Source organism: Physeter macrocephalus, unplaced genomic scaffold (assembly GCF_002837175.3).
Source record: "Physeter macrocephalus isolate SW-GA unplaced genomic scaffold, ASM283717v5 random_160, whole genome shotgun sequence".
Classification (NCBI taxonomy): domain Eukaryota; kingdom Metazoa; phylum Chordata; class Mammalia; order Artiodactyla; family Physeteridae; genus Physeter; species Physeter macrocephalus.
This window is the reverse complement of record NW_021145455.1, coordinates 34,169-61,438: the sequence shown is the minus strand read 5'-3', so window position 1 is coordinate 61,438 and position 27,270 is coordinate 34,169. Positions and strand designations below refer to the sequence as shown.

The 27,270-nt window shown below is 49.4% G+C and overlaps 1 protein-coding gene across 1 annotated transcript; it reads left to right on the top strand.

Moving 5' to 3' along the window:
* Positions 1–11,698: 11,698 nt before the first annotated feature.
* On the top strand, positions 11,699–25,531 carry ALAS1 (5'-aminolevulinate synthase 1). The gene is made up of 11 exons (XM_007105936.4): positions 11,699–11,814; positions 12,778–12,996; positions 16,158–16,385; positions 17,181–17,330; positions 17,730–17,952; positions 19,033–19,217; positions 20,073–20,252; positions 20,587–20,751; positions 22,832–23,100; positions 23,820–23,982; positions 25,217–25,531. Exons 2-11 carry the CDS (start codon positions 12,798–12,800, stop codon positions 25,375–25,377), a joined length of 1,923 nt encoding a protein of 640 aa, XP_007105998.2. The 5' UTR covers positions 11,699–11,814; positions 12,778–12,797; the 3' UTR covers positions 25,378–25,531.
* Positions 25,532–27,270: the final 1,739 nt, after the last annotated feature.

Sequence of the window (27,270 nt, the reverse complement as noted above, 5' to 3'; positions counted from 1 at the left end):
AGCCTTGCCCCAGTGCTCCCAGCCCACCAGAGGCTCTGAGAAGAAAGCGTGGGTGGGAAATAGGACCCACACTATCACCCCCCAACACCACCTTGAACGCTCTAGCAGCACACGGCCCTGCCAAAACCCACAGACAAGAAACCGGTTCACCTTTATTCAGTCCAGCTGAATTGTATAATATGCTTTCCTAACTTACTTAACCACAGAACATTTTTTTCAGAGAACACCTGTTAAACAGCCTGAACGCAGACCAGAGCCACCTCAGGTGCACTTCCATGTATCTTCTCTGGTCTCCTGCCTGTGCCTAACACGGAACTGCCCTTTAGAAAGTGCACGAATGTCCCAAGGTGACCCTGACTGGACTCGGGTGATTTACAAACCACTGATGTTTCCCAAGCTCCCAAGGGGGACATACTGACCTAATCAGGGATGCAGGTGGGGGAAGGGACAGTGATGACACAACCCAGGGAGCTAGTGAGCACTCGGGGTGGGGGGGCAGTAAGGGTGAGAGGTGATGCACCATGCACAACCCTATGACCCTACACTGCCCAGCCCACGTGCGTGTGACACCGCGTATCACCATGGTGCATGGTGGCGGTCCTTGTATGTCTGCCGGCAACAAGTGTGACTTTTGCACCTACATGTGGCTGTTTTCATGTGTGTTGCTGTCCCTATGACTAGAGTGGCTGGGCACGTGGCTGTGCACGAGGGGGTGTTAGTGACTCTGGCACCTGTGGGCCTGGGACCACATGTGAATTTGAGAGATATCCAGTGCGTGCACCTGTGAATGTGACCAGCAGGCTGCTCTGGCCCTAAGAACTCCCAAACCTGAACTGTCACTTCAGAGCTGCCAGCAATTTTCTGTCTGCTAAGACATGGGAAGGCTGTGGAAAACTATTTTCTAAATGTAGTTACCCAGATATAAACTGGGAGCGCTGCCATGCAGAGTCATGGTCATCTGATGTGCTGGCCACAGAGGCAACAGGAGAAGGACCAGGAGAGAGGCTTAGGGTCTGCGATGGGGAAGACTTGCCACCTGCCCTCCGTCTGTCCCGCAGCCCTCACCTCAGCCCAGCCCCACGGGGCCTCAGCTGGGTCCTGACCACACACGCAGTCCACAGACCAGGACCAGGATCAAAGACAGCCGGCTCCAGGGTGAACACAGAGGACGGCGTGGAGGAAGATGACACGGACCCCGGGGAGGGCCCTGTGAGTCTGTGCATGGATGAGATGGGGTGCAGTGGTAGGGTGCTCGCAGATCTCGCCGGGGGCAGACTCATGCAAATGCCCAAGCAACTGAGTGCCTGGTAACGACCTTGCTCAGATTCTCCTGCCCATCTCTGCACTATCTGCTGACCAGCCATCGGCTTCCCACTTTCCACACTTACCTCTTTGCTGACACAACTTGCCCACAAGCTGCCCCCAGCTCTGGGGCCTGAGAAACTACCACACACATGCATTCACACACAGTCCATGGAGAATCCTCATCTATTTACCCACTCCATTCATTCATGCATGTGTGCATGCATTCATTCATTCACCAAATGCTCATGGAGCACCTCCTCTGAACCACCAGCACTGCTGACCCCTCTAGCCCCCCAGGCCCCCAAAGTCAAAGCAATGAAGGCAAAGTCCCAACGGACCTCCATGTGGGTAGCTCAGAAAAGAGGAAGCTAGGGGCTGGGTGGGATGGTGGCCGTTAGCTGGAGGGAAGTTCTGAGCTGGTGTCACAACCAGGTCTTTGTATCAAGCCGGATGGGCTCTGGAGGTCGGGTAAATGCCATGACTGCCCTCCCCTGACCCCAGGCTCCCCTGACTGGACCTGGCACTTCACTCTGCCTGAAGCCTAGGGTCTGTCTCCCCTAGGACTGACCCCAACGCTTCAGAGCTGTCCCCCAATCCCAGACCCCACAGAACAAGGTCCACCTCTCTGGTAGCTCTCGGGGGTCCCCTCAGTTGGGACCAGACTGCCTTTGCTGCCCCTCATGCTCCTTCCCACCAGCTACACCAGCCTCTGTGACTTCAACAAGGGCTTGGAGGCCTTCCAGCTCCTCCCCACTCTCCCTCCTCAGGGTCCTCAAAGGCCTAGAGAGGCCGAGCCCATCTTCCAAGTACTGCCCACTTCCCCCAACTTCTCATCCATGCGTCCTCGTTTGCATTTTGTTCATAATGATAGCAATATAATGAGACGTATCCAACACCTCCTTGGTGCCTGGCACGATGGGTGATATTTCCAACTGCCTATGTCATGAAGCGTAGTGACCGGAGCTGGAAGCAACCAAGGTCATGGATCCCCAGCCCGGCCTCCTCCTCCCCAACATCACCTGGTTGGCTCTTCTCATTCTTCAGGACTCACCTGGAACGTCCCATCCTCAGGAGTCCTCTCCAAGCCCCCAAATAAAGCAGTCTCTGTTCTGGCCACTCAAACCACCTGTGTGAGCTCTCACTCTCATGTGATCACGTGTTTGGATGGGCTTGTGTTTACATCTGTCTCCCCCACTAGACTGTCTACTCCATGAGAGCAGGACTGCATCTGTCTTCTTCACAGCTGCTACCCTGGGACCTAGTTCAATGCCCGGCAAACAGTAGGTACACAATAAGTATTTGCTGAATGAGTAAACCTATTTATCTATTTCTTGAAAACTACCTCACTCCAGCAAGAATCTGAGGTTGTTTATAAGAATGCATACAATTCTATATGAGAGAAAAAACAAAGTTGGAATCAAAGATTTTGACCTTCTCTACAAACAATAAATGCAGGAGAGGGTGTGGAGAAAAGGGAACCCTCCTACACTGTTGGGGGAAATGTAGATTGGCACAGCTACTATGGAGAACAGTATGGAGTTTCCTTAAAAAACGAAAAATAGAGCTACCATTTGACCCAGCAATCCCACTCCTGGGCATATATCTGGAGAAAACCATAATTCAAAATGATACATGCACCCCAATGTTCACTACAGCACTATTTACAATAGCCAAGACATGGAAGCAACCTAAATGTCCATCAACAGAGGAATGGATAAAGAAGATGTGGTACATATATACAATGGAATACTACTCAGCCATAAAAAAGAATGAAATAATGCCATTTGCAGCAGCATGGACGGACCTAGAGATGATCATATGAAGTGAAGTAAGTCAGACAGAAAAGGGCAAATATCATATGATATCACTTATATGTGGAAACTAAAAAAATGATACAAATGAACTTATTTACAAAACAGAAACAGATGTATAGACTTAGAAAACAAATTTATGGTTACCAAAGGGAAAATGTAGGTTGGGGGGAGGGATAAATTAGGAGGTTGGGATTAACATATACACACTACTATATATTGGGTTGGCCAAAAAGTTTGTTTGGGTTTTTCATAAGATGTTACAGAAAAATCCGAACGAACTTTTTGGCTAACCCAATATAAATTAGATAATCAACAGGGACCTACTGTAGAGCACAGGGAACTATATTCAATACTCTGTAATAACCTATATGGGGAAAGACTCTGAAAAAGAATAGATATATGACTATGTATAACTCAATCACCTTGCTGTACACCTGAAACTAACACAACATTGTAAATCAACTATACTCTAATATAAAATTAAAACATTGAAAAAAACAAAGATTCTGACCTTCAATTTCACCTTTGACCCAGTGATTTCATTTCTAATTATCCCACAGAGGTCCTCACCCCATATGAGGAGGCATGTTCAAGGATGTTTGTAGGCACAACCTACTGAAAACCACCAAATAATCAGTAAGGGGCTAAGCGCGTGAACCATGAGCAACGGTGCAGTGGAGTATTATGCAGCCGTGAAAAAGGACGGGCACTCCCTGTTCACTTACAGGGCCCTCTCCAAGCTATAGTATTAAGTACAAAGAGCGAAGAGGAATATATTTCATAAGTGCAGCATTGGATACGTAGTAAACAATCAACTGATAAATGTTTAATAAATGAGGGGGATCTTTCTGGAAGGACCCTTGAGAACTTAGGAGCAGTGGTAGTGTCTGGGGAAAGACCTGGATGAGGGGAATTTCTCTGTTTACCCTGTCATACTATTTGCATTGTTAGCATATACAAATATTATCTATTCAAATAAATAAGTTTTTGCTATTAAAAAACAATAAGAATTTAGAGTGCTCACATAAAAATCTGGATGTGAGGCTTTTCTTGAAAAATGGGAGGAAGGCCTGGCCACACCGGACTGTGTTCCTTGAGATGAGACTGGCCAGAGCTGAGATGGGGCCTCCCCTCAGCCCAGGGGGCGCAGGGCATGCACTGCCTCACCCCATCTGGCCTCTGTGGGCCTCTGTACTGCCGACCCAGGTCTATGCTGCAAAGAGATTAGCTTGCAAGGTCTGCAGAGTGCAGAGTGGGGCTGAGAAGGCTTCCCTAAGGTGAAGGGAAGCCATCCCTCCTGGTTGATTTCACTCACAATGACTCTAAAAGCCACAGCACGGTCACCACAGTTTTAGGGCTGGTGAATGTTGACATGTCACAAGCCTGCTAGTCTTGCACAAGAAACAGTTAACTCAGTACCCGCCAGGCCCCAACAGTGCCTCTGGTCTCACCCCCGACCAGGGCTTGAGGGCTTTAATTAAACCCAAAGGGAACCCCTGGAGCGAGGGAGCCACCAGCAGCCCCTTGGGCAATGAGGTGGGTGACAGGGCAAGGACACATTGAGAGAGGCAGGAAGGCAGGCCTGGCTCGAATCTTGACACCAGCTCTGAAACTTTGGACAAGTCACTTCTTCAACCCTCCGTTCCCTCATCTGTAGCCAACAGCTAATACTAACTGCATACCATTTCCAGGGGCTGGTCCCTCCCCCAAGCATGGAGGCAGGGTCTCAGGGAGTCCTCGTGTCAACCTTGTCCACAGAAAGTATCCCAGTCAGGGGTCTCCAAAGAGACAGAACCAATAAGGTATATATTTAGCATATATATAGAGAGAGAAATTTATTTCATTTTAAGGAATTGGCTCATATGATTGTGGAGGCTGGCAAATCTGAAATTTGTACGGCAGGCCAGGAGGCTGGAAACTCAGGCAGAATTTTTATATTACAGCTTGGAGCAGAAGTCCTTCTCCAGGAAACCTCAGGTTTTGCTCTTAAGGCCTTCAGCTGACTGTATGAGGCCCACCCACATTATCAAGGATATCCTCCTTTACTTAAACTACAGATGTTAATCCCATGTACAAAATACCTTCACAGCCACATCCAGACCAGTGTTTAAACAAACAATAGGCAACATCGCCTAGCCAAGTTGATACATAACATTTAACCACCACAGAACGCATTATTTCCTTTTGTGCATGAGGAAATTGAAGCTCAGAGAACCTGTGCCACACGCTTAAGGCTAAGGAGCACACAGAGGGATGGAGCTGGGAGGTGAACACGAGCCAGAGTCGGCTCCACTCTGAGGGCAGGGCTGCGGGTGGCTACTCCACACAAGGGGCGTGTGGGGATCAAATAGGAAAATGCACAGAAGTGCCTGGGACCATGTCTATGGTAGGGACAGAAATCAATAGGGCAGTGGGTGGTATTAGGGAATTACTGTTAGTACTGAGAAAGGACGGAACGGCGTGGGAACAGGGAAAGGAGGCAGAGGAGTGTTGCTCCACCCCATGAGGGATGGGTTCTAGAGTGTAGGGCAGAGAACCTACAGCCCCTGGGCCCCCCAAGGAGCGGGGGGGCAGAAGGTGGACTCCAGCAGGCTGGGATCTCCCATGCCAGGCAACGAAGCCCAGAGCCTCTGACCCACGTGCAGGGGACAGAGAGGGAGCACAGTGTCGCCAGCGTGTGGGGTCAGAAAGATGTCTCGCCTCCTGAGGCTGTGGCTGGTTGCCCAGAGGTTCCTGGAAGTGGGTGGTTTCCCCTAAGGGTCCGGCTGGCTGGCTCCTTGGCTGGTCACTGCCATGTGCCCACCCTAACTGGACCAACACGCAGAGGTAGAGAAAAACTTCCACGGAGACCTGAAACCCTTAGACACAGTCCCAGCCTCATTCCTGCCAGCTTCCTTAATCTCCCCGGGGTGGAGCGCTAGATCAGAGGCAGAAGGCCAGCAGGTCAGCCATGTTCTCCACCTGCTCGCTGTGTGACATTGGGCAAGTTACTTAACCATTCTGAGCTTCTATCCAATGTATGTGGCTAATCATTGCACAGACCTAGAGGGCTGCTTCGCCGGGACCAGGCCAAACATCTGAATAGAGCTGTTGCCAAACATCTAAATAGAGCTGTTACTTGTTGCCATACTTGTTCATCATAGTATCATCCTCCCCGGCCTTCTTTTTACCCCGGTCCACCCAGCACCACTTCGCTGAGCCTCGCTCACTCTCTCCCCCATCCACCCTTCCTTTTTCCAGCTCCCACCTCTTCTGGTCAGAATGTGTGCTGGGTAGGCTTTTAAATGCCTCCAGGGCCAGAGAGAAATGAGGCCCTTGCCTTGGTTGATAATCACAGTGTTGATAACAGTGGGATTCTGGCAATGGTTGGTTGGGACTCTGACCCCCGCCCTCCCCTCTGCCACATACCTCTTCCTTCTCCCTCTTGCCTCCAGCCTCCCTGGCCCCCTAAGTCCCTCCTCCACACCAGGCTCCTCTAGCCTCCCCTGAGGGCCCCTCAGCCTGGCTGCTCCATCAGAGGCGGTATCTCCTTGATACCAGGTCCCAGTTCCAAGGTGCGTCCCCCCTCCCCACCACTGTCCATCCCAGGCCCCTTGCCCACACTGGTCACAGCCTGTAATGGTTCCTTTCCTGGGGTGCCTCCCCAGCAGCCCAGGGCAGGGAGCAAGGCTCCTTCACACTGTGCATCCAGCACCAGCTGGAGGAGGCAGGCTTAGCTTGCTCCCTTCACCTTCCATCGCCACTCCATCACCTCACGGGGCCTGCTCTGGCCTGACCTGCAGGCAGGGGCTGGGGGTGAGGACAAGCACTGGAGAACCCACTTCTGGGCCAGCCTGATTCTTCCCCTCACCCCCCATCCCTCCTCCAGAGGCTGAGGGCAAAAGAGCCCAGTGTGGGGGCTAGAAAGCAGGACACCTGGATCCCTTTGCAGCACAAACCTCACTTGCTGTGTGGCCTTGAGCAAGTCCTCTCCCCTCTCTGGGTCTTAGTCATCCCGGCTCTAAAATGGGTTAGGGCTACAGACACACGCTCAGAGGTCTGCAAGGCCAGACAGTTGTCACTGCTTGGACGTCACATGTCCACAGGGTTGGGGACCCACTGAAGGGAGTGCTGGTGGAGAAGTGGAGAGAGCATGTCCTGCCTGGGCCAGCCCAGGGGCTCCAGGTCTGCTGAGTCCTCAAGAGAAGCTGTAAATCTGAGTTTCAATTTAACAGTCTCCTGATTGCAAAATCTTGACAACTAATTCACATGTTTAAAAGCACTGTGTGGGGACTTCCCTGGTGGCGCAATGGATAAGACTCCATGCTCCCAATGCAGGGGCCCCGGGTTCAATCCCTGGTCAGGGAACTCGATCCCACATGCATGTCGCAACTAAGAGTTCGCATGCCACAACTAAGGAGCCTGCCTGCCGCAACTAAGACCTGGTGCAACCAAATAAATAAATTAATTAAAAAAAAAAAAAAAAAAAAGCACCGTGTGGGTCAAACAGACCATGTCTGGGCCACAGTCTGTGGGTGGTAGACTAGAAGGCTAGGTTCCAGGGCCCTCTGAGGCTCTCTGGAAGGATAGTGTTTGCTTTCGGGGCACTTCCTGCTCTCATTTGGCAAGAGGGTGGGGTGCTGCTCCTTGTGTACCACCCCAGACCTGCTTCCTGGAGCATTTGATGGCTTTGCTCCATTCTGCTCATTTGGCAAGAGGGTGGGGTGCTGCTCCTTGTGTACCACTCCAGACCTGCTTCCTGGAGCATTTGATGGCTTTGCTCCATTCTGGCCTCTTTCCCGACTAGTCAATCGGAGCCCACCCTTTGACCTGTAGATGGCTTCACAAACACAGGCCCAGGCCTGCCCAGGTAGGCCAGAGCCTGAGAGGGTTCCAAAGGCAGGGCCAGCATAAGGCAGGTGTTGGGGGCCTCAGAACCCTCTTGTCCTGCCCAATCCCCAAATTCCTATCATAACTCCCGGGCCCTATCACTGTAAACCCTGGAGCTCATGTTTCCAACCCTCAGGGCAGACCTGAGCTGTTTCTAGAAACTCTAGCCACTCTGCAAAGCTGGCCCCTCACCCACCACTCTTCAGACAGGGACTGACACCCCAAGGAGCACTGCTGGGCCAAGGCCAAGGCCACACAGACCGTCAGCAGCACAGGCTGGAGGTTTTGTCTGTCTCTAAAACTGTCTCATGTCCATTCGGGTCTCCTTGAGGTGAAGGCTAGCAAGATTTCTCAGCTGGCTGGCAGATGTGGAAAATGAGGCCCAGAGGAAAGCAGTAAGCTTGCTCAAGGTCCCTGGGCTGCGTGATCCTTATAGAGGGGCACTGCTAAAAATAGTTCCTGGAACCCAGAGTGGAAAAGGATGAATCCTGGGGCTAGCGTCAAAGTTTTTCTTTTGCCTTGATCTCTGGGAAGATGCTGTGTGCAGCAGCCCCTGACAGTGAAGATGACGCAGATGGGGCAGAGAGTGGGGTGGAAGGAGAAAGTCAGGGAGGCCAGATGCCAGCATCATCCCCAGAACGGAGCCTGACCTTGCCTGAACTCCGGAGGCTTGGGCTCCCCTCCCCAGGGCCAGGGTGATAAGATGAGTTTATACCGCAGCTCTGAGGAGGGAGGCAAGACAGGATTGAGGGAGAGGAAAGAGAGGGAAGGAAAAATCACGGGGGAAGGAGAGGGGAGTAAGAATGCTAAATCCAGGAGAGGGACCACAACTTTGCCAGAATGGGGCCCACCCAGACTCATCACTGAGGCAGGAGGGGCACTCCCACTTCACAGATGCAAAATCTGAGGCTTAGGGCATGGGGTAATTTGCCCAAGATCCCAGAATCAGAAAGTAGCACAGTCAAGATTAGAATTCATGGCTTTAGCCTTTGCCCTTCAAGCTAGGTCTCAAACTGGAAACCACTCAGGCAGCATTTCCCAAAATGTGACCCCAATATACCCTACACCTGCATTACCAAGAGGGAGGTCTGGTTAAAATGCAGATTCCTGGGTCAGAATCAAAGGGGCATGGCCCAGGAATATGTATTTTGACCAGTGCCCTGCTGGTGGTTCTTTGAGACTTAACACTGGGAAGCTCTGTGGCTCTCTTTTGCCTTTTCTGGTCTGACTTCCTAGCCCTACATCCTAGCTGCACCCCTGCAGCCCAGCTATTCAAACTAAGTCACCCTGCCCTCCAGGACAGAACTGGGCCTTTCCCTCCCATTCAATGCCTCACCCACCAGTCTCCTAGTCCCATACAGACCCACCCTTCCAGCCATTACCTCTCTTCTGGAAGCCTTCCTTGTGGTTGGGATTCCCCTCTCCTTCAGCTTGTGTTGAAGTAATATTGGGTTGGCCCAAAAGTTCGTTTGGGTTTCCCATAACATCTTACGGAAAAACCCTAACGAACTTTTGGGCCAACCCAATAGCCTCCTCCTCCCTCTGGAATTATTTACAACATCCTATTTTACTTTCCGTGTGGATCTGCTTTGTTCCCCAACCTTTCCCTCTATTAAACAGGAAACTCCCAGAGGACTAGAAACTTATTGGTTTAAACAATAAGCCTCTGAAATCCATGACTTCACTTGACCCTCTGCCAACCACAAGTGGCAAGGCTGGGAGAGCTTTACAATGAGGAAATGGAGCCTTAGAGAGATTGTAGCCTACCTAAGACCAAATAAGATTGAGCCGGGGTTAGAACCCATGTCCAGCTCCGATGTCCAGTTCTTTCTGCTTCTGCTTTGCCTCTGATCACTCAAACAGCCCTGCAACGCGGGCAGAACAGGGATTATGATCCCATTGCTCAGATAAGGAAAAGTGAGGCCCAGAGATGGACAAAACACTCATTACCATCTTTACCCTGTTTTGGTTGCGCTTGGGTCTGACCTCTTCTCTTACCCTCTCTCTGGCTGTTGGGCACTGCCCAGGGCCCCTCAGCAGGACAGGGCAGAGCTGAACTTTGGATTCCCGGGCAAAGCCCTCATCCTGGACCCCTGGAATGGTCCCAGTGCCACTCTGGACCCAGGTGCCTCCTCTTCAGGTGGAGATTCGCCTCACCTGTCTTGCAGCTGGCTGGAGATTCAAAGAGAGGGAATTGGGAAATACCTGGACACACCTTGGTCACCATCACTCTAGACTTTGTCTCTCTTATTAATGCCCAGCTGAGGAGGAAGCAACCTGGGTGGCCCTTTCCTCAAGAGTGGACTATGAGCCTGGCATGGGCCCAGCCCAACCAAGCCCAAGTTAATCTGGGAAGGGTGTGGAGCAAGGAGGCCAGGCTGGCGTTCCTGAGAGGGGTTTGCCAAGCTGTACTCCACAGGTGTGGTCTGGGGGAGACTCAAAGGAGGTGAGGGCGGGCTTCCCTGGTGGCGCAGTGGTTGAGAGTCCGCCTGCCGATGCAGGGGGCACGGGTTCGTGCCCCGGTCTGGGAAGATCCCACATGCTGCGGGGCGGCAGCTGTGGTGGCCACGCCCCCCGGGGGCGGAGAGTGGGCAGGACATGCAAATTAACTGGCGCTTCAACCCAGGGGAGACGCGCGCAAGAAAGGACGCGAAAAGTCACTGATCAATCAAGAAGCGAACAAAGATGTCTGCGAAAGAGGCTAATGTTTTCGGTATAGTATTCACATAAGAAAGGCGGTGAGGGGACTTCCCTGCAGGTCCAGTGGTTAAGACTTCGCGCATCCACTGCAGGAGGCATGGGTTCCATCCCCGGTGGGGGAACTGAGATGCCGCAGGCCACTCGGCGAGGCCAAAAATTTAAAAAAAAAAAAAAAAAAAAGGAGGTGAGGGCATCTCTGAACTTTGGGAGAGAGTACTATGTCACCTAGCTGGTGCCCAGCCAGGGTGGCCAGCAGGGACTTGGACAGCCCACAATGGAAAATAAAAATAATAATTAATATATGTCAACCCCCAACTATGTGTCAGGCCCCATGCCTCCACCCTCACCGCCCACCCAGTGTGTAGTGTGTGGGTTCCATCCAGCCCTGTTCCTTGTGCTCCTTCTCTGCATCAGGTTAAGTCCCCTTCTCTCGGACCGGGAAGTGCCACGGCTGGGTCTCCGTCTGCTTCTCCTCGTCCTCCTCACTACGGATCCCTCCCTCCAGCTCCCTGGGCATCACCCCCAGGACCACTCCATCCTCGGTCAATCCAGCCCCACCTCCTCCGGGAAGCCCTCCGCCATGAAAAAAGCCCCGGGTGGGTCAGATCCTGCTTAAGACCCTGGTCCGGAACCTCTCTTTTCCCCTCCCTCCTCTATATCCAAGGCACCCGTTTTTGCAGCCCTATAACCCCCTGGCTGCCCTAGAGGCGCTTCCCCTCCGACTCTGCCCTTTTATGCTCCACAAAGGATTCTGAAGCATAGGGTAGTTAGGGGAAGCGGCAAGGTGGTGTAGCATGAACTCTTCCGTCCCCAGCCTGTACTTCGTCCTCTCAGCAGGCAATCCCGGTAAGCCCAGGTCCCACCAGTAGAGTCTAAGGAGGAGGGCCTTTACGCCCCGCCCCGCCCTTCCAACTTCTGGAGCGCGCCGCTGCACGCCTGCGCGGAGGACGCCCCCGCCCATGGCGCATGCGCAGCTGTCTGTCTGTGTATATTAGGACGACGGGGTTCGCGGCCTGAGGACTCTCGCGGATAAGGGCAAAGGTTTGTTTCTACCCTTGTTTGGGTACACGCCGCCGCCGCCGCCGCCGCCGCCGCCGCCGCCGCCGCCGCCGAGTCTCCCGCGCAGGTGAGGGCCCCACGCTCTGGATGCGGCGCGACCGGGGACAACCCCCGCGTGTCCTGCTTGCCTGCGCCCCGCTACTCCGGCCATTGAGACCCCATCCCCCACCGCTCCAATCACCCGCCGCCTCGGGGTCAACTTTCATATGCCCGATCTTCTACCTGATCGGCCCCCTCCCGGCGTTCCCCGTTTAACTGACCGCTTTCGAATTCCCTTCTTAGACACCTCCGGTTATTCTCGAGCTCTCGACGCCCCGGGTAACCACAGATCTCCCCTGCCCAGGACCACCACTTTCCGTCAGACCCACGGCCCTCATTTTTTAGCCCTTGTCTCTTCCCATTTAGCCCCAGCGGCGCTTCCCCTCGTATCCCTGGCCTTCTTTATGCCCCCTCCTTTCTCAGTTATGCCCAGTTCACGGAGCTGTAGGGGCATAACCTCGGGGAAATCCTGGCCTCAGGAACCCAGGGCCGGACTGGATGCCTTCTTGGGGTCTGGGAGTGTAGGGACCAGGAGAAGATCAGGATCCCTAAGAGTCTTCTCTGCCTTGATGGATGACAGTGGCTTCTTCCCTGGCCTCACTTCTTCACCTGGGTGGGTGCCAAGGTGTGTTATCTGCACTTCTGCACTGTGTATCTTCCTCAAGGAGCCTCTGACCTCCCAAACCTGTTCCTGACTTGTCCCTCCTGTCCCACCCCCTTGGTTATTGACCATCAGTATTTACCGTATTTGGTAGTTTTGCAGGTGCCTTTGTATGGAGCTGGGGAATGAAGGTGATCTGGGTAGAGCGTGGTCACCACTTCTTAGTTGAGTCCCTCATCAGTGCTGTCCTTAGACATTTTTGAGTGAGACTTGTTAGTATCCCACAGTACCCTTGCTATAAACTTCAGGTGACACCTGAACCCAGTGACCTTAGAGTGGTATTTGCATGATTATTAACAAGTGTTGGTGTCACTCCTCATCTTTGTACAGGATCAGTGCACCTCCGGGACATGGAGACTGTTGTTCGCCGCTGCCCATTCTTATCCCGAGTGCCTCAGGCCTTTCTGCAGAAGGCAGGCAAATCTCTGTTGTTCTATGCCCAAAACTGCCCTAAGATGATGGAAGTTGGGGCCAAGCCAGCCCCTCGGGCCCTGTCCACTTCAGCAGTACTCTGCCAGCAGGTCAAAGAAACCCCTCCGGCCAACGAGAGTAAGTGTCCTTAGCAATGAAGTAGAGAGTGATGTTGTTTGCATTCATTACAAGACCCTAGAAGCAATTCTCATGCACAGTGCTGATGAGGGTCACGCTATCTGAGGTGGTTACTTGGTGCCAGGGTCAGTTCTCTGCATAGATTATCTCATGGAATTGTCATCCTAACCCCACAAAGTAGGCAGTTTTAGTTTTCACATCTTTAAATGTGAAACAGTGGTCAGCATTCCACCTTGTGGATTGCATGTCAGTGTCTGTTGGAGTTTGTGAGTTGTCAGTGCCTCATTCATGTAAATGTAAAGTTGGAATCTTTACCTAAAGTTGGAATGTAGAAGCTTGTAGCTTTTAAAGTTGTAATTTTTTTCTTCTTTTTTTTTTTCCTTGCCTTTGCTATGTTGCCTGACCTATGCCTTTTGCCCTCAATTCCTTTCTGTGCTATGCCTTCCCAAATTCCTGGTAGTTTCTTATGCAGTCACTTATCTTATACCTTATCTCTTTGTCTGGCTCCAGACCACGTAGGCTATTCCAGGCTAAACCATCTTCAAAGTCAACTCTACCTGTGAGTTTTTCAGTTAGGTTAGGCTACACTGAGGTATCAAGCAACCCCCAAATCTCAGGGCTTAACACATAAAGATTTCTATCTTGTTCACGCAAGGTCCACTTTGGGTCATCAGGGCAATTCTGTTCTAAGCAGTGACCTGGGGTTCCACACTCTGGTGTCCTACAGCTTTAACTCTGAAATAGGTGGCTTTTGGGTCACTATTGCATAAGGGGAAAGTGAGAGGGTCTCAAACCAGCTCATGTTTTTAAAACCTTTCATAACAGTAAATTTCAATTATGAACAATAATAATCAATCCAGGGCCAATTTTGCTTCACTTGTGTCACCATTCACCCCATCTGCTCCCACTGGATTAACTTGAAACTGATTCCAGAAATTTCCTCTGTAAATATCAGCATGCACCTTTAAAAGATATGAGTTCTTTCTTTTTTTTGCGGGCAGGGGCACACCACGTGGCATGCGGGATCCTAGTTCCCTAACCAGGGATCGAACCAGTGGAAGCACGGATTCTTAACCACTGGACCGCCAGGGAAGTCCCTATGAGTTCTTTCTAAAAGCACCATCACAATACCATTATCACACCTAAAAAATGATGCAATTTCCTAATATCATCAAATACTCAGCCCCACCAGCTCTTGGATATTTTAGCCAGGAAGCAACACACAACATCCATTGGCCAGAACTAGTCACATGGCTCCAACTAAATGCACGGATGCTGGGTTTTCTTCTCTTTTTTAAATTATTTTTTTTACTGTGGCAAAATGCATATAACATAAAACTTACCATCTCAACCATTTTTAAGTGTACAGTGGTATTAAGTACATTCATATTGTTCTGCAGCCATCATCACCATCCAGTGTCCAGAACTCTTTTCATTGTCCCAAACTGAAACTCTGTGCCAACTAAATACTAACTCCCCATCCTCCTCCCCCAGATCCTAGCAAACATTATTCTACTTTCTCTCTATGAATTTGACTACTCTAGAAACCTCACATAAGTGGAATCATACAAAATTTGTTAAAGTAGTGATTTTTTTGACACATGTATCTTTTCTTTTTTTTTGGCATGGCTTGCGGGATCTTAGTTCCCCGACCAGGGATCAAACCCAAGCCCCCTGCAGTGGAAGTGCTGAGTCCTAACTACTGGACCACCGTGGAACTCCCTTAACACATGTATCTTTATTCTGTATATGAATTTTTAAATTTTGCTTTTAGTAAAGAGATCAGAGATTTAGTTTTGGTCTGTCTTTGCCAGGAAAGAACGAAGCTTTTCAGATACCACTTAATTCTAGGGAATAATTTACCTTACAGGCTCTGTTAGGTGTGTTCTCTGGATGTGGACTTGTGAGAAAAGAATGTTTTTTACTAGAAAGGATTTAATCCTTTCTAGGATTTCTTTTCCTCTTTACCATTGTTTAGGAGTTAGTTATGTTTTTTACCATTCTGTCCCTAGCAGTAGATTCCTCTTCTCTTCCTGGTTGAGTAAAATATGACTTATCCACTTGATAGACTGCCATGCATCCATCACAAATGATATTCACAAACTATTTACTAGCTTATGTAGATCTTTATAATGAAAAGGGTAGAATAAACAAGCATATACAGAATAAGTACAACTTTTTCTAAACCTACACATAAGAGGTAAAGAAAGATAATATGCCAAGTCTGCAATGGTTATGTTTTGAATAATAGAACTCTATTTTTCTAGACTTCCTACAATGAATATGTATTTACTGACTTTTATGGTGAGTGAAATGAACTTGAAAGCAGATTTTTTTTTAATTTTATTTTTTCACCACACGGCATGCGGGATCTTAGTTCCCACACCAGGGATTGAACCCTTGCCCCCTGCACTGGAAGGGTGGAGTTCTAACAACTGAACTGCTGGGGAATTCCCCAAGGCAATTTTTTTGCTTTTCTTTATAGATTTTAATACAAACTGTATTGAGACACTGCCCAAGTTGTAGGAGAGCCTAGCCTATGACTCACAGGAGGATTCCAGAATGATGAAGAAAGACTTCTCTGGAAGGAAGATGAATGCATTTGCTCAAGGGGAGAGGGAAGTCTAGAAGCTTAGTTACCAGCCAACTGCATTAAGTCATGAACTTCTTTGAGGCATTTAGAGAAAACTGGTAGTTTATCTGTTAAGCAATGGCAAGCTTTTTTTGTCAAGAATCTGTTTAGAAAATATTAGCAGAGAAAAAAACCGTATGACCACTTCCAGTTACCTTCAAGAGTGTATCCTCGCATGAAATATGCTGAGTGTACTTGGGGTAGATTTACTGGAAATAATTCAACTCAAGAATGCTGGGCTGTCTAGAACTAGAAAATACTACTTTGGGGATTTATAAGTGAGAAATACTATGGGTCTGAGAGGTAGGTGAACTGTGCCAGTTAAGTCTTCACAGGAACATTGCATCCAGTGAGGCAGATGAGAAAACAGTTGATTTAGCAGAACCTAATAAGAATAAACTTGTCTTTGGATCATGGGATAGAGTAAGTATAAGGTTTGTCTTTGAGGCAACAAGAGAAAGAAACAAGTGGGCTTCTGTGTACTGTGCAACCAGATCTGATGCTTCAGTTTTAACATTTCCCCCCTCAGAGGACAAAACTGCCAAAGCCAAGGTGCAGCAGGCTCCTGATGGATCCCAGCAGACTCCAGATGGCACGCAGCTTCCGTCTGGACACCCCTCCCTTGCCGCGAGCCAGGGCACTGCGACCAAATGCCCTTTCCTGGCAGCGCAGATGAGCCAGGGCGGCAGCAGCGTCTTCTGCAAAGCCAGCCTAGAGCTTCAGGAGGATGTGCAGGAAATGCATGCCGTGAGGGAAGGTAAACAGATGACATGAGCCATCAGAAGAGCAAAGAGGTTCTTTGGCTCTTTCAGACCCTCAGATTTATGTGTGAACTATTATTAGGGTAGTATTTGTGTCAGCACCTTCCTGTTTTAGGGCCGAGGAGGAAGGTCATCAAGATAGAGGACTGTATGGCAAAATGTGGGAGTTTTTTTTGTGTGTGTGTGTGTGTGTGTGTGTGTGTGTGTGTGTGTGTAGGATGTAAACAGCTTTTACAGTAATTCTTTAAATTCTGAAAATACCCGTCAGGCATAAACTATTACCAGTTGCCCTTTGTTTCTTTCCCACCATTTGGTTGGATAAAAGGTAAAAAACAGTGTTACTGCCGTAAGTGCTAGTTTTAGGACTCCCAAGCTGTGTGTCTTAGTGGTGGTCTTTGAGTGGCAACCTTAATTCCACCTGTGGCTGTATCCGTGGAACACATAAGGTCCCCAGAAATTCTCCCCAGCAGAAATGATACAAGTGGCTCAAATTGTTTTCTGTGAAGAAAATTGTCTCAATTAGGGTGGGGGGTGGTGCGATGGGGAAGGCAAGCCAGCCAGAAAAAAAAAAAACCTTGGACTTTAATGTTCCTCAAAGCTGGCTGGTAGCTCTGAAAACAAAACCAAACAGTAACTAAAGAAGAAGAGAAGCTTCATACACTCAGCTACATCTCACTTTCATTATGATGGGCTATTTTTGTGAACTAGGCAGTAAGCCATTTTTAACAGTATGTCTGGAAGGTATTGTAGACTCAGAATAGAACATTGGTCCCCTTTGCCTCTTGTTACAGAGGTTGCCCAAACCTCAGTGAATCCCAGTGTGATCAGTGTGAAGACCGATGGAGGGGAGCTGAGTGGTTTGCTGAAGAACTTTCAGGATATCATGCGAAAGCAACGACCAGAAGGAGTGTCCCACCTTCTTCAAGATAACTTGCCAAAATGTGAGTCTCCTCGTTATTTGCCTGATGCAGGAAAGTTTATAACTTAAACATACATCAGATTAAACGTATAACTGCATGGTGAGTTGTGGATTAAAAGCCATGTCTCTTGCTTGATGCAAGTAGATGCTCTTGGCTATACTGAATGCCAATCCTATTGATAGCCTGCCTCATCTCTCTTAATACCTACTGTGTGCTCACGGGGTCAGACAGTGTCATTTGAGACATACACAGACTCAAAATAAAGATGTCAAGGAACTTGCCCAGATGAGTACTTCGTTAGTTTGTCCAGAGTCTCCTTGCTCCTGAATGGCCAAGCTGGGATTGGAACCTAGGTCTTACACCAAAGCCTAGATGTACTTTTTAACCGTCAAACTGTACCATCTTTTGTTCGGTTTTTAGCTGTTTCCACTTTTCAGTATGATCATTTCTTTGAGAAGAAAATTGATGAGAAAAAAAATGACCATACATATCGAGTTTTCAAAACTGTGAACCGGAGGGCGCAATTCTTCCCCATGGCAGATGACTACTCAGACTCTTTCATCACCAAAAAGCAGGTGTCTGTCTGGTGTAGCAATGACTACCTAGGAATGAGTTGCCACCCACGGGTGTGTGGAGCCGTCATGTAAGTAGCCTTCAGTTTTCAGATATCACTGGCATGACTTAGCAAGACATTGATGATTTATAGAAATTGGATCTTTTATGGGGGGGATATTCAGCAGATGAAAATGTACCATAGCAAAATGCTCTTCTTAGCCTTTAAAAATATGTATAGGTTAAAAAAAATATATATATATATATGTACCGGTTACTTTTAGAGAAACTCTAATGTGTAAGTAGTTGGTAGAGCCCCTTTGTGAGAGTGTAAGTTTCTGGGCTCATTGACTACACATGTCCCCTCACTTACTACCCCTCCACAGGCAAGTCTTGCACAGAGGCTTCCTGGCTTGTGGCTGTGGGTGGAGAAAAAAATCGAGCAGCACTGGATGGTAGAGGGACTGCCCTGGTGGTACAGTGGTTAGGACTCCACGCTCCCAATGCAGGGGGCCCGGGTTCAGTCCCTGGTCAGGGAACTAGATCCCCCATGCATGCTGCAACTAAGAGTTCACACGTGACAACTAAGGAGCCTGCCTGCTGCAACTATGACCCAGTGCAACCAAATACATAAATACTTAAAAAAAAAAGGGGGGGGGGCTGGTAGAGCCTGTCGTTCATGTCCTTCAGGAGGTTTGCCATGGCTAGGAAACACTTGAGAAGAGTTGCTGGTCAAACTCTCCAAGGAGGCTTGCTAGAGAGAGCCTAGTCTGAGGTTTAGTAATAGAGATAGCCTAACATTATGGGATTGGTTCACAAAGGGTTTAGGTAACCACCATTCAAGATGTCCCTCTAGAGCCTGAGGTCATGTTATTGGAGAAAAAGATGTTGTCAGAGAAAAGAAATCTCAGTAAGTTAACTAAAACTCAACTAAGCTTGTTAACACTTGCTCTTGATGTTCCCTAGAGGCATCATCACCCTGGTGTTGAGACCTTCTCCCGCCCAGTCTAGAGATGAAGTGGGTTGAAACTTCTGTGAACTTCCGGTTCACAGGGAGAGAGGTGCTACATCAACATCAGTTTCAGTCTCCTGGATCGTGGAGGGAGGAATGTTCACATCATATTCAGAACCATGAGATTGATTTTCTGTCTGCTCTTTTTTTTTCTTAAAGAGACACTTTGAAACAGCATGGTACTGGAGCAGGGGGTACTAGAAATATTTCTGGAACTAGTAAATTCCATGTGGACCTGGAGCAGGAGCTGGCCGACCTCCATGGGAAAGATGCAGCACTCTTGTTTTCCTCGTGCTTTGTGGCCAACGACTCAACCCTCTTCACTCTGGCTAAGATGATGCCAGGTAGGAAGCCTGTCATGGGAGCCTTAGAGTTTTCTGGCTTTCTTAGTAGTAACAGGAATATTGACGACAAAGAAAGCTTTCCAGAACCACTCAAGAGTTATGATAGAAACTGGGAGCATTTGTTATTGAATTGAGCATAAAGTGTTAACTGTACATTATAAATGCCAGTAGAACATGATAACAGTGAAGAATCAGATTTGCAGGGCTTGTCTTTAAGCTAATTGCTTCCAGTGTGCTTTGTACTCTAAGAAAATCCTTTGGAGAATTCTCTTAATTATATGTAGTTATCTTTCTTTTTAAAAAAAAGAAAATTATTTATTTATCTTTAGCTGCATTGGGTCTTCGTTGCTGCGCACAGGCTTCTTATTGCGGTGGCTTCTCTTGTGGTGGAGCATGGGCTCTAGGCGCGTGGGCTTCAGTAGTTGTGGCTCGCTGGCTTCAGTAGTCGTGGCACGTGGGCTCAGTAGTTGTGGCACGTGGGCTCTAGAGCACAGGCTCAGTAGTTGTGGCACACGGGCTTAGTTGCTCCTCAGCATGTAGGATCGTCCCGAACCAGGGATCGAACCCGTGTCCCCTGCATTGGCAAGCCCTGTAGTTATCTTTCGATTGAGTTTGGAGTGAGACAGCCAGATTTAAAAGCAGATTAGTTGCATGCCACTAGGTTATTTTACACCTATGGGCCTTCTCAGAGGAGAAGCACTAGTTAGTTATTTTTCCAGAAAGAAACTGGCACGCAGGGTCTTTTTCCTACTGGGCAAAGCAGCATTTTCAGGTCAAAGTCTGTTGTCCTTGACTGTCGAGGAAATAATTTGTCTTTGGTGCAGATGGCAATAAATAGCATTTTTGTCTTGTTAGGCTGTGAAGTTTACTCTGATTCTGGGAACCATGCCTCCATGATCCAAGGGATTTGGAACAGCCGAGTGCCAAAGTACATCTACCGCCACAATGATGTCAGCCACCTCCGAGAACTGCTGCAGAGGTCTGACCCTGCCGTCCCCAAGATTGTCGCATTTGAAACTGTCCACTCAATGGACGGTAAGTCTAGGTAGAGGCCAATCTGAAATCTTAAATGAAAACAAGGCCTGAACTTCTTAAAAGTGTGATATTTATTTCATTTTTGTAGTTTCTTTTCACTTTGCCAGGATTTTGTAGTCGCGGGACACTGTATAGATTGGGATGAATGTAGATATTCTACTCTGGCTTTTACTAGGCTCCAAACCCCAAGGTAATCCAGAAACTGGGGGAAGTTAATTGGTTTCCCCAATGTTAAAAATATCTTAGAACGTACGTTGTTGTGTTCTAACTCTTATCAAAACAGAAATTCGTGAAATAGCAAGCATTCATCAGCGTGGTCTGTGGTCTCTCCTAGGGGCAGTGTGCCCACTGGAAGAGCTGTGTGACGTGGCCCACGAGTTTGGAGCACTCACCTTTGTGGATGAGGTCCATGCGGTTGGGCTGTACGGGGCTCAAGGAGGAGGGATTGGCGATCGGGATGGAGTTATGCCAAAAATGGACATCATTTCTGGAACACTTGGTATGTACACTCTGCACAGTCTGTAATCTGCACTAAAATTACATTCTCCTAACAAGGCCAAGGACTACTGGTCTAACAGGTCAGGTGAGGAGATGGTCTGATAGCATCTAAAGCCTGGGTCACTTTTTTGAGTGAGTTTTTCTTTCCTCAGTGAGTGGTGGCACAGCTTATCAGAATCCCTTGAGTCATGGCATGGCCCCCAGAATCAAAGTAAATCTCACAGCCTAACATGATAGAAGTACCATTTGTTGCCATCTGAGCTCATTCCAAACATAGTTGTGGCTTTAGGTATACGCCATGGCAACAGCCTTTACTCTCTGTGCGTCAGATTGTTCCCTTATATTAAAAAAAAATAAAAAAGAAGAATAATTTTAGTGCTTTTCTCCTAGAGCTGCAGGTCAGGCATTGTGTTGTGAAGCACTGAGCTCTGTGCCTACCGGGTGGGAACATTCCAGTTCACCTGGCTACTTTGTATTTCCTCTGCTCCTCCCAATAGAGAGGCCGTGTCTCTTGGAGCAACTCCAGACTCTTCCAGACTCCATAGCCATGCTGCCTGCTGGGTGTAAATCTTGCATGCTTAATAACTCACTAGCTGTGTGACCTTGGGTTTGTAGTTAACTTCTCTGTGCCTCAGTTTCCTCATCAATATGATGGAGGTAACAATAGAACCCACCTCAGCTTGGAGAAGATAAATGAACTGTATACAAACAATTACTGTAGACATTCTCTTTGTCTATGAGGTAAAAATGTAAACTGTACAAATTTTTAATTTATTTGTTTTTTTGGCTGCGTTGGGTCTTTGTTGCCGCACACAGGCTTTCTCTAGTTGCAGCGAGTGGGGGCTACTCTTCATTGCGGTGGGCATGCTTCTCATTGCAGTGGCTTCTCTTGTTGCAGAGCACGGGCTCTAGGCACACGGGCTTCAGTAGTTGTGGCACGAGGGCTCAGTAGTTGTGGCGCACGGGCTTAGTTGCTCCGCAGCATGTGGGATCTTCCCGGACCAGGGCTCAAACCCGTGTCCCCTGCATTGGCAGGCGGATTCTTAACCACTGCGCCACCAGGCAAGTCCAACTGTACAAATCTGAGGATTTCAAAAGTTAGTAAGGCAGTTGGAGACCATGTAGTGGTTAGCTAAAGTGCCACTTTACAGCCTGCAGTTGGTAAAGGAAGGGCAGGCAAAAAAGAGCGTCCTTCAGCACCGTGAAGGGGTGTGAGAACGTCGTGCAGACCGGTAGAGCCTGGGGCCTCGCGGGGCAGAGCCTTGCCAAGAGGAAAGCTCTTGTTCATGTGTCCTAATTCCAGCAGCCCTTTTCTTGTAAAGAGCTCTTATGACGTGGGCTCTTTGAAGGTATGGTCACTGTGAGATGAAAAGGGCTGGAGAGAGAAATTTTCCGCTGTCAGAGATTATACCAGCCCAGCAGTGCGTGGGGCTCAAGCAAGACTGTTAATTACAGAACATAATGTTAAGATCGAGGAGGACTCTTCTGGAGTTATTAATCCTGAAACCCGAGATACTGATTATACAGGGGATTTAACAAGAATTGAAAAATGAGGCCGGCCCTAAATCAACCCTAACAGGGTCTGAGTTTTCATATTTATCCAGCAAACACTCCTTGTCAGAGTTTTGTGGTTACTTAAGTAGAAATTAATACCAGCCCTGCCAAAACAGTTAATGTCTTAGCTGGGTGACATTCCGGCCTCAAGGGTAATTCTCACAGTGAGCCCCCCGCTCAGACCGTGTCCTGGAGCAGGCGCAGTGCAGAGCGAGGGGGGATGCAGCCAGCCTGAGTGGGAAGGGAGGTGGCACGTGGGGTTCAGGCACGCTGTGATCAGTCCCCGGTGCCAGGCCTGGTCTGGAGACCTGCGCTTTTATCCTGGTCAGACACCAGCTTGGCCTTGTGACTTTGGTCAAGACCCTTTCATAACGTTCTCAGCTTTTTCCCGTTCGGAAATGGGCTTGATTTGAGTCTTAGGGCAAATAAACATGAGGAAGAGAAGAGTGAGTGCTCTGAGGGTCTGCAGCACCTGGCTGTGCATACTTAGGGCAGTTGCTGTAATAAATGAGCCTGTCTCCTCCCAGGCAAAGCCTTTGGCTGTGTTGGAGGGTACATCGCCAGCACGAGTTCCCTGATCGACACCATCCGGTCCTATGCAGCGGGCTTCATCTTCACCACCTCCCTGCCGCCCATGCTGCTGGCTGGAGCGCTGGAGTCTGTGCGGATCCTGAAGAGCACCGAGGGCCGGGTGCTTCGCCGCCAGCACCAGCGCAACGTCAAGCTCATGAGGCAGATGCTGATGGACGCCAGCCTCCCAGTCATCCACTGCCCCAGTCACATCATCCCCGTCCGGGTAATGAGCGGCCTGTGATTGGACTCGCTGGGGGCCAGGCCTCCGCACTTGACGGGAGATGTCCTGGTTCACGCCTTCCTGAAGTTGGGCTGCGGCAGGGTGACTGTCAGGGCGAGGGACTGTAGCCAGTGGCCCTCTGCCATGTTTCCGCCTTTGGTTGACTTCACAGTGAGAATGAAGCCTTTGAACCCGGCAGGCTGGAGCAGAGGTCCCTTCTCCAGAGCACTAGCCTTGACAGGGTAAACACAGAGCTTGTATCTGGAAAGCTCCGGAAGCCTGAGCTTGGCTAGCTTTGAAGTATGGCTTTCTATTCGTTTAATTTTGAAATGGGTCTTGCTCTGCCCGCTACAAAGGGTAGCCCTGTTGGTGTCACAGTTGAATTCATCTGAGTAGTGGAGCTGGTATAAAAGCTGCCTTATCCCCAGGATGCACATGTCCAACTACAGTCATACTGGGGTCACAGAAGTTCCCGTTTCCCCCGTTCGGAGTCTGGGTGGGAGATCAGTGTGAAATTTACTTCTAATATGGTTTCAGTTCTCTGGTCTGTAGTGAACAACACTGGACCCTTTAAGTCGCAGGTGTCTGGGCAGTGCTTTACCTCTGTGCCAGGCTTGCATACGTGGCTGCAGCCTGAGCCACGTGGGCACGCGTGTCACTAGTCTCTGCTAAGAGGTAGTCCATCCGGTTCTGGCCTTACCTTCTGTTATCATCAAACTTAGGTTGCAGATGCTGCTAAAAACACAGAGGTCTGTAATGAGCTAATGAGCAGACATAACATCTACGTCCAAGCGATCAATTACCCCACGGTGCCCCGGGGGGAGGAGCTGCTGCGCATCGCCCCCACACCCCACCACACGCCACAGATGATGAACTACTTCGTGGGTGAGTAGCCAGGGAGCCGCCAGCGCCTCATGGGAGAGTGGCATGAAGCTGTCTTTTCAGTGTCTATAATTGAAGCCGTTCAGAGTCATTCAGATTTGTCTTTTCTTTTTCCAAGTAATTCAGAATATTCTCAGATGGTATAAAACTGTAAAAGACACTTAGTCGTTTGCGTTCACTTCAGGAGGGTGCAGTCATTTGGGAAGTGCTGAGGGAGCCTGCTAATCCACTCACTGTTCCCCTGCCCCTGTCTGTGTGACTCAAGGATGCCCGGTCACGGCTGTTGCAGGAGGGATGCCTCTGAAGGCCTAAGTCTGCCCGGGCCCTCCAGAGCTCGGCTCTGCACTTCTCTCTGTTCTCTGAACCAACTCCACACAAACCCCTTGTGATGAGAGTCACTGTTCTGCATTTTATATTCTCATAGTTCTGTAGAAGCCAGTCCTTCACCCCCCGCGTCCACCTAAAGGCAGAGACCAACGGGCTGCTCCTGGTTGCCTCTGCCTCAAAGGTGCGTTCTCCTCCTGAGCCGCCATCCCCGTCCAAGGTGTTTCCCCCTGCCTGGAGCCTTTAGGGCTGCTCTGGTAGGAGTGCTCAGCCAGACACAGTGGAGCCATGTGGGAGCAACTTCTTTCCTGAAGGCATGTAAAGGAAAGCCAGAGTTGGGTTTTGTTTCTTTTTTTTTTTTTTTTTTTTATAACAGCCTATTAAGATGGAATTCACATACCGCAAATTCCACCCTTTCAAAGTATGAAATTCAGTGGTTTTTAGGTAATGTGGTGCAACCGTCACCACTCTCTGATTCCAGAACATTTTGTCACCTCAAAGAGAAACCACACACCCCTTAGCAGCCGGCCACTCCCCATACCCAGCCCCCGTCAGCCATCAGCCCTGATCCACTTTCTGCCTATACATTACATTTTATGTAAGTGGAATCGTACAATATATGGCCCTTTATGCCTGGCTTCTTTTACAGCACAGTGTTTTCAAGGTTCAGCCATGTTGTAGCATGAATCAGCACTTCATTTCTTTTTATTACCAAATAATCTTCCTTGGTACAGATATACCACATTTTGTTTATCCATCAATTGACGGATGTTTGGGTTATTTCCACTTTTTGACTATTATGAAAATAATGCTGCTGTGAACATTTGTGTGCAAGTTTTTGTTGAGGGCATGTGTTTCCATTTGTCTTGGGTATGTACTGCCTTTAATTTTTAAAAACTGTTCCTCCTCACAGAGAATCTGCTGGCCACGTGGAAGCAAGTTGGGCTGGAACTCAAGCCACATTCCTCAGCCGAGTGCAACTTCTGCAGGAGGCCGCTGCATTTTGAAGTGATGAGCGAAAGAGAGAAATCCTACTTCTTTGGTATGAGCAAGTTGGTGTCTGCTCAGGCCTGAGTGTGTCGCGCCCTCAACTACTCCACCTAACCCCAGGCCACATTGTATCCAGGTAGTCAGTTCTCCAGAGTTGTCTTTGTATGTGAATTAAATTATATTAAATTTTAATCTGTAGTAAACGCGTAGTCCTGAAAATAAATTCTTGTCTAAATCATGGGTCCTCTTTTCATTGGCTCCTGAATCAAAAAATCATTCATCCCTTTAAACTTGGTCTGTATTGTTGAGATATATGAAGTATATAGAAACATCCTGGTCCTCCGGTAGTGGCTCCAGACCCTGCTGGGATGGCAGGACCTCCCAGTCCGCAGTAAGCTAGCATGTCTTTAATGCGAGCCAGGTGGTGGCCCAGCTGCGCCCCAGCGTGAGCAGTTCTGAGAGCAGTCACCACAGGGCACCACACGGCGGCTGTTTCACTCTGAGCCTCTCCCCACACCTTACGCACAGTCCGTGCTGCAGCGGCTTCTCCCTTCCTGCTTTCCCTTCCCAGCCACTGCCTCCCCCTCACACTTCCCTGTGAAAGTCGGGCAGTCGGGCTTGTCGGTCACCAGCAGGTCCTCCAGCGCCAGCTGCACCTGTGATCGCGCCCGTCCCCTGAAAGTGGAGGCCTTTGTGCTCCCTCCCCTGACTCGTGCCCCTTGTGTTCTGGGTCCCCTGGCTTCTCGTGCATTCCTGCAACCATCTCTCACCTTCTCCCCATTGGCCTGCATCAGGCTCTCACCCATCCTAAAAATAAAACAGGCTCTCCCTCAGTCTTGACCCCCATCTAGCTTCTGCCTCTGTTCTGCCCCTTTTCTGTTTAGCCCTCCCCACTTGCTCCTTCAGCCTGTTCCTTGTGGAGGCCGCTCTTTTCTTGCCACGTCTTGCTTCTTCTTGCCAAATCCAGTGGCCTCCTGTTTTCCTTTCATTGGATCTCCCAGTGGTGTTTGAGGTGGTTGTCCTTGGCCTTTTTACAGCTTCTGTGCCACTGACCTCTCCTGATTGTCCTCCTTCCTGAACTGGTCCTTCTCCGAACATTGAGCGCCCCCTGGGTTCATCTCTAACTGCATGTAACCCTTCCCCTCCCTGCACAGGATCTTCCCCAGCCCCGGGTTTCCAGTTCCAGCTGTACGTCACTGAGGGCCAGCAAACAAGCACCTGAACCACGCAGCTCCTGAGGGCGCCCTGGGTCTGCCCACTCCTCCCCTTCCTGCCCTTCTCCTCATCTAACCACATCTACCCAGTTGCTCCCGCCTCTCATGTGGAAAACAACTCTGTCTTGCTCACGCGTAACACTGTTAGCAAGTCTTGTACGTTTTACCTTGAAGATACACCTCAGGCCAAGCCACTTCCTGTCACCTCCCACTGCTACCATCCTGCTCGTGCCACCATCATCCTGGCACCCGCCCCAGCCTCTACCCCACACAGCAGCCTGAGAGAGCCTTTAAAAAAAACGGAGTTCCGTGGTGGTCCAGTGGTTAGGACTCGGCGCTTACACTGACGGAGCCCGGGTTTGATCCCTGGTTGGGGAACTAGGATCCAATGCAGTGCAGCCTAAAAAACAAATATATATATCACATCCTGTCCCTCCCCTGTAGAAAATTTTTCTGGGTCTTCGAATTGCACTCATTAAATTCTAGATTGTCACACAGGCTGATGACATTCTCTGGGATCAGGATCCCATCCAGCTCTGCAGCCTCATCTCCCATCCCACCCCAATCTGTTCACTCTGCCTCAGGTGTGGAAGCATACTCCTGGGCCACAAATACCCACGGACGTTCTCACCAGCTTCCAGACCTTGGTGTTGTTAGCCATCATTTCTCTCCTGGATTTCTCTTCCCTGAATCGTGGTGTGGATGCCTCTCTTCACACAGGACAAGGGTCCGCGAGGAGCCCTTCCCTGAGCCCCCGGACTAA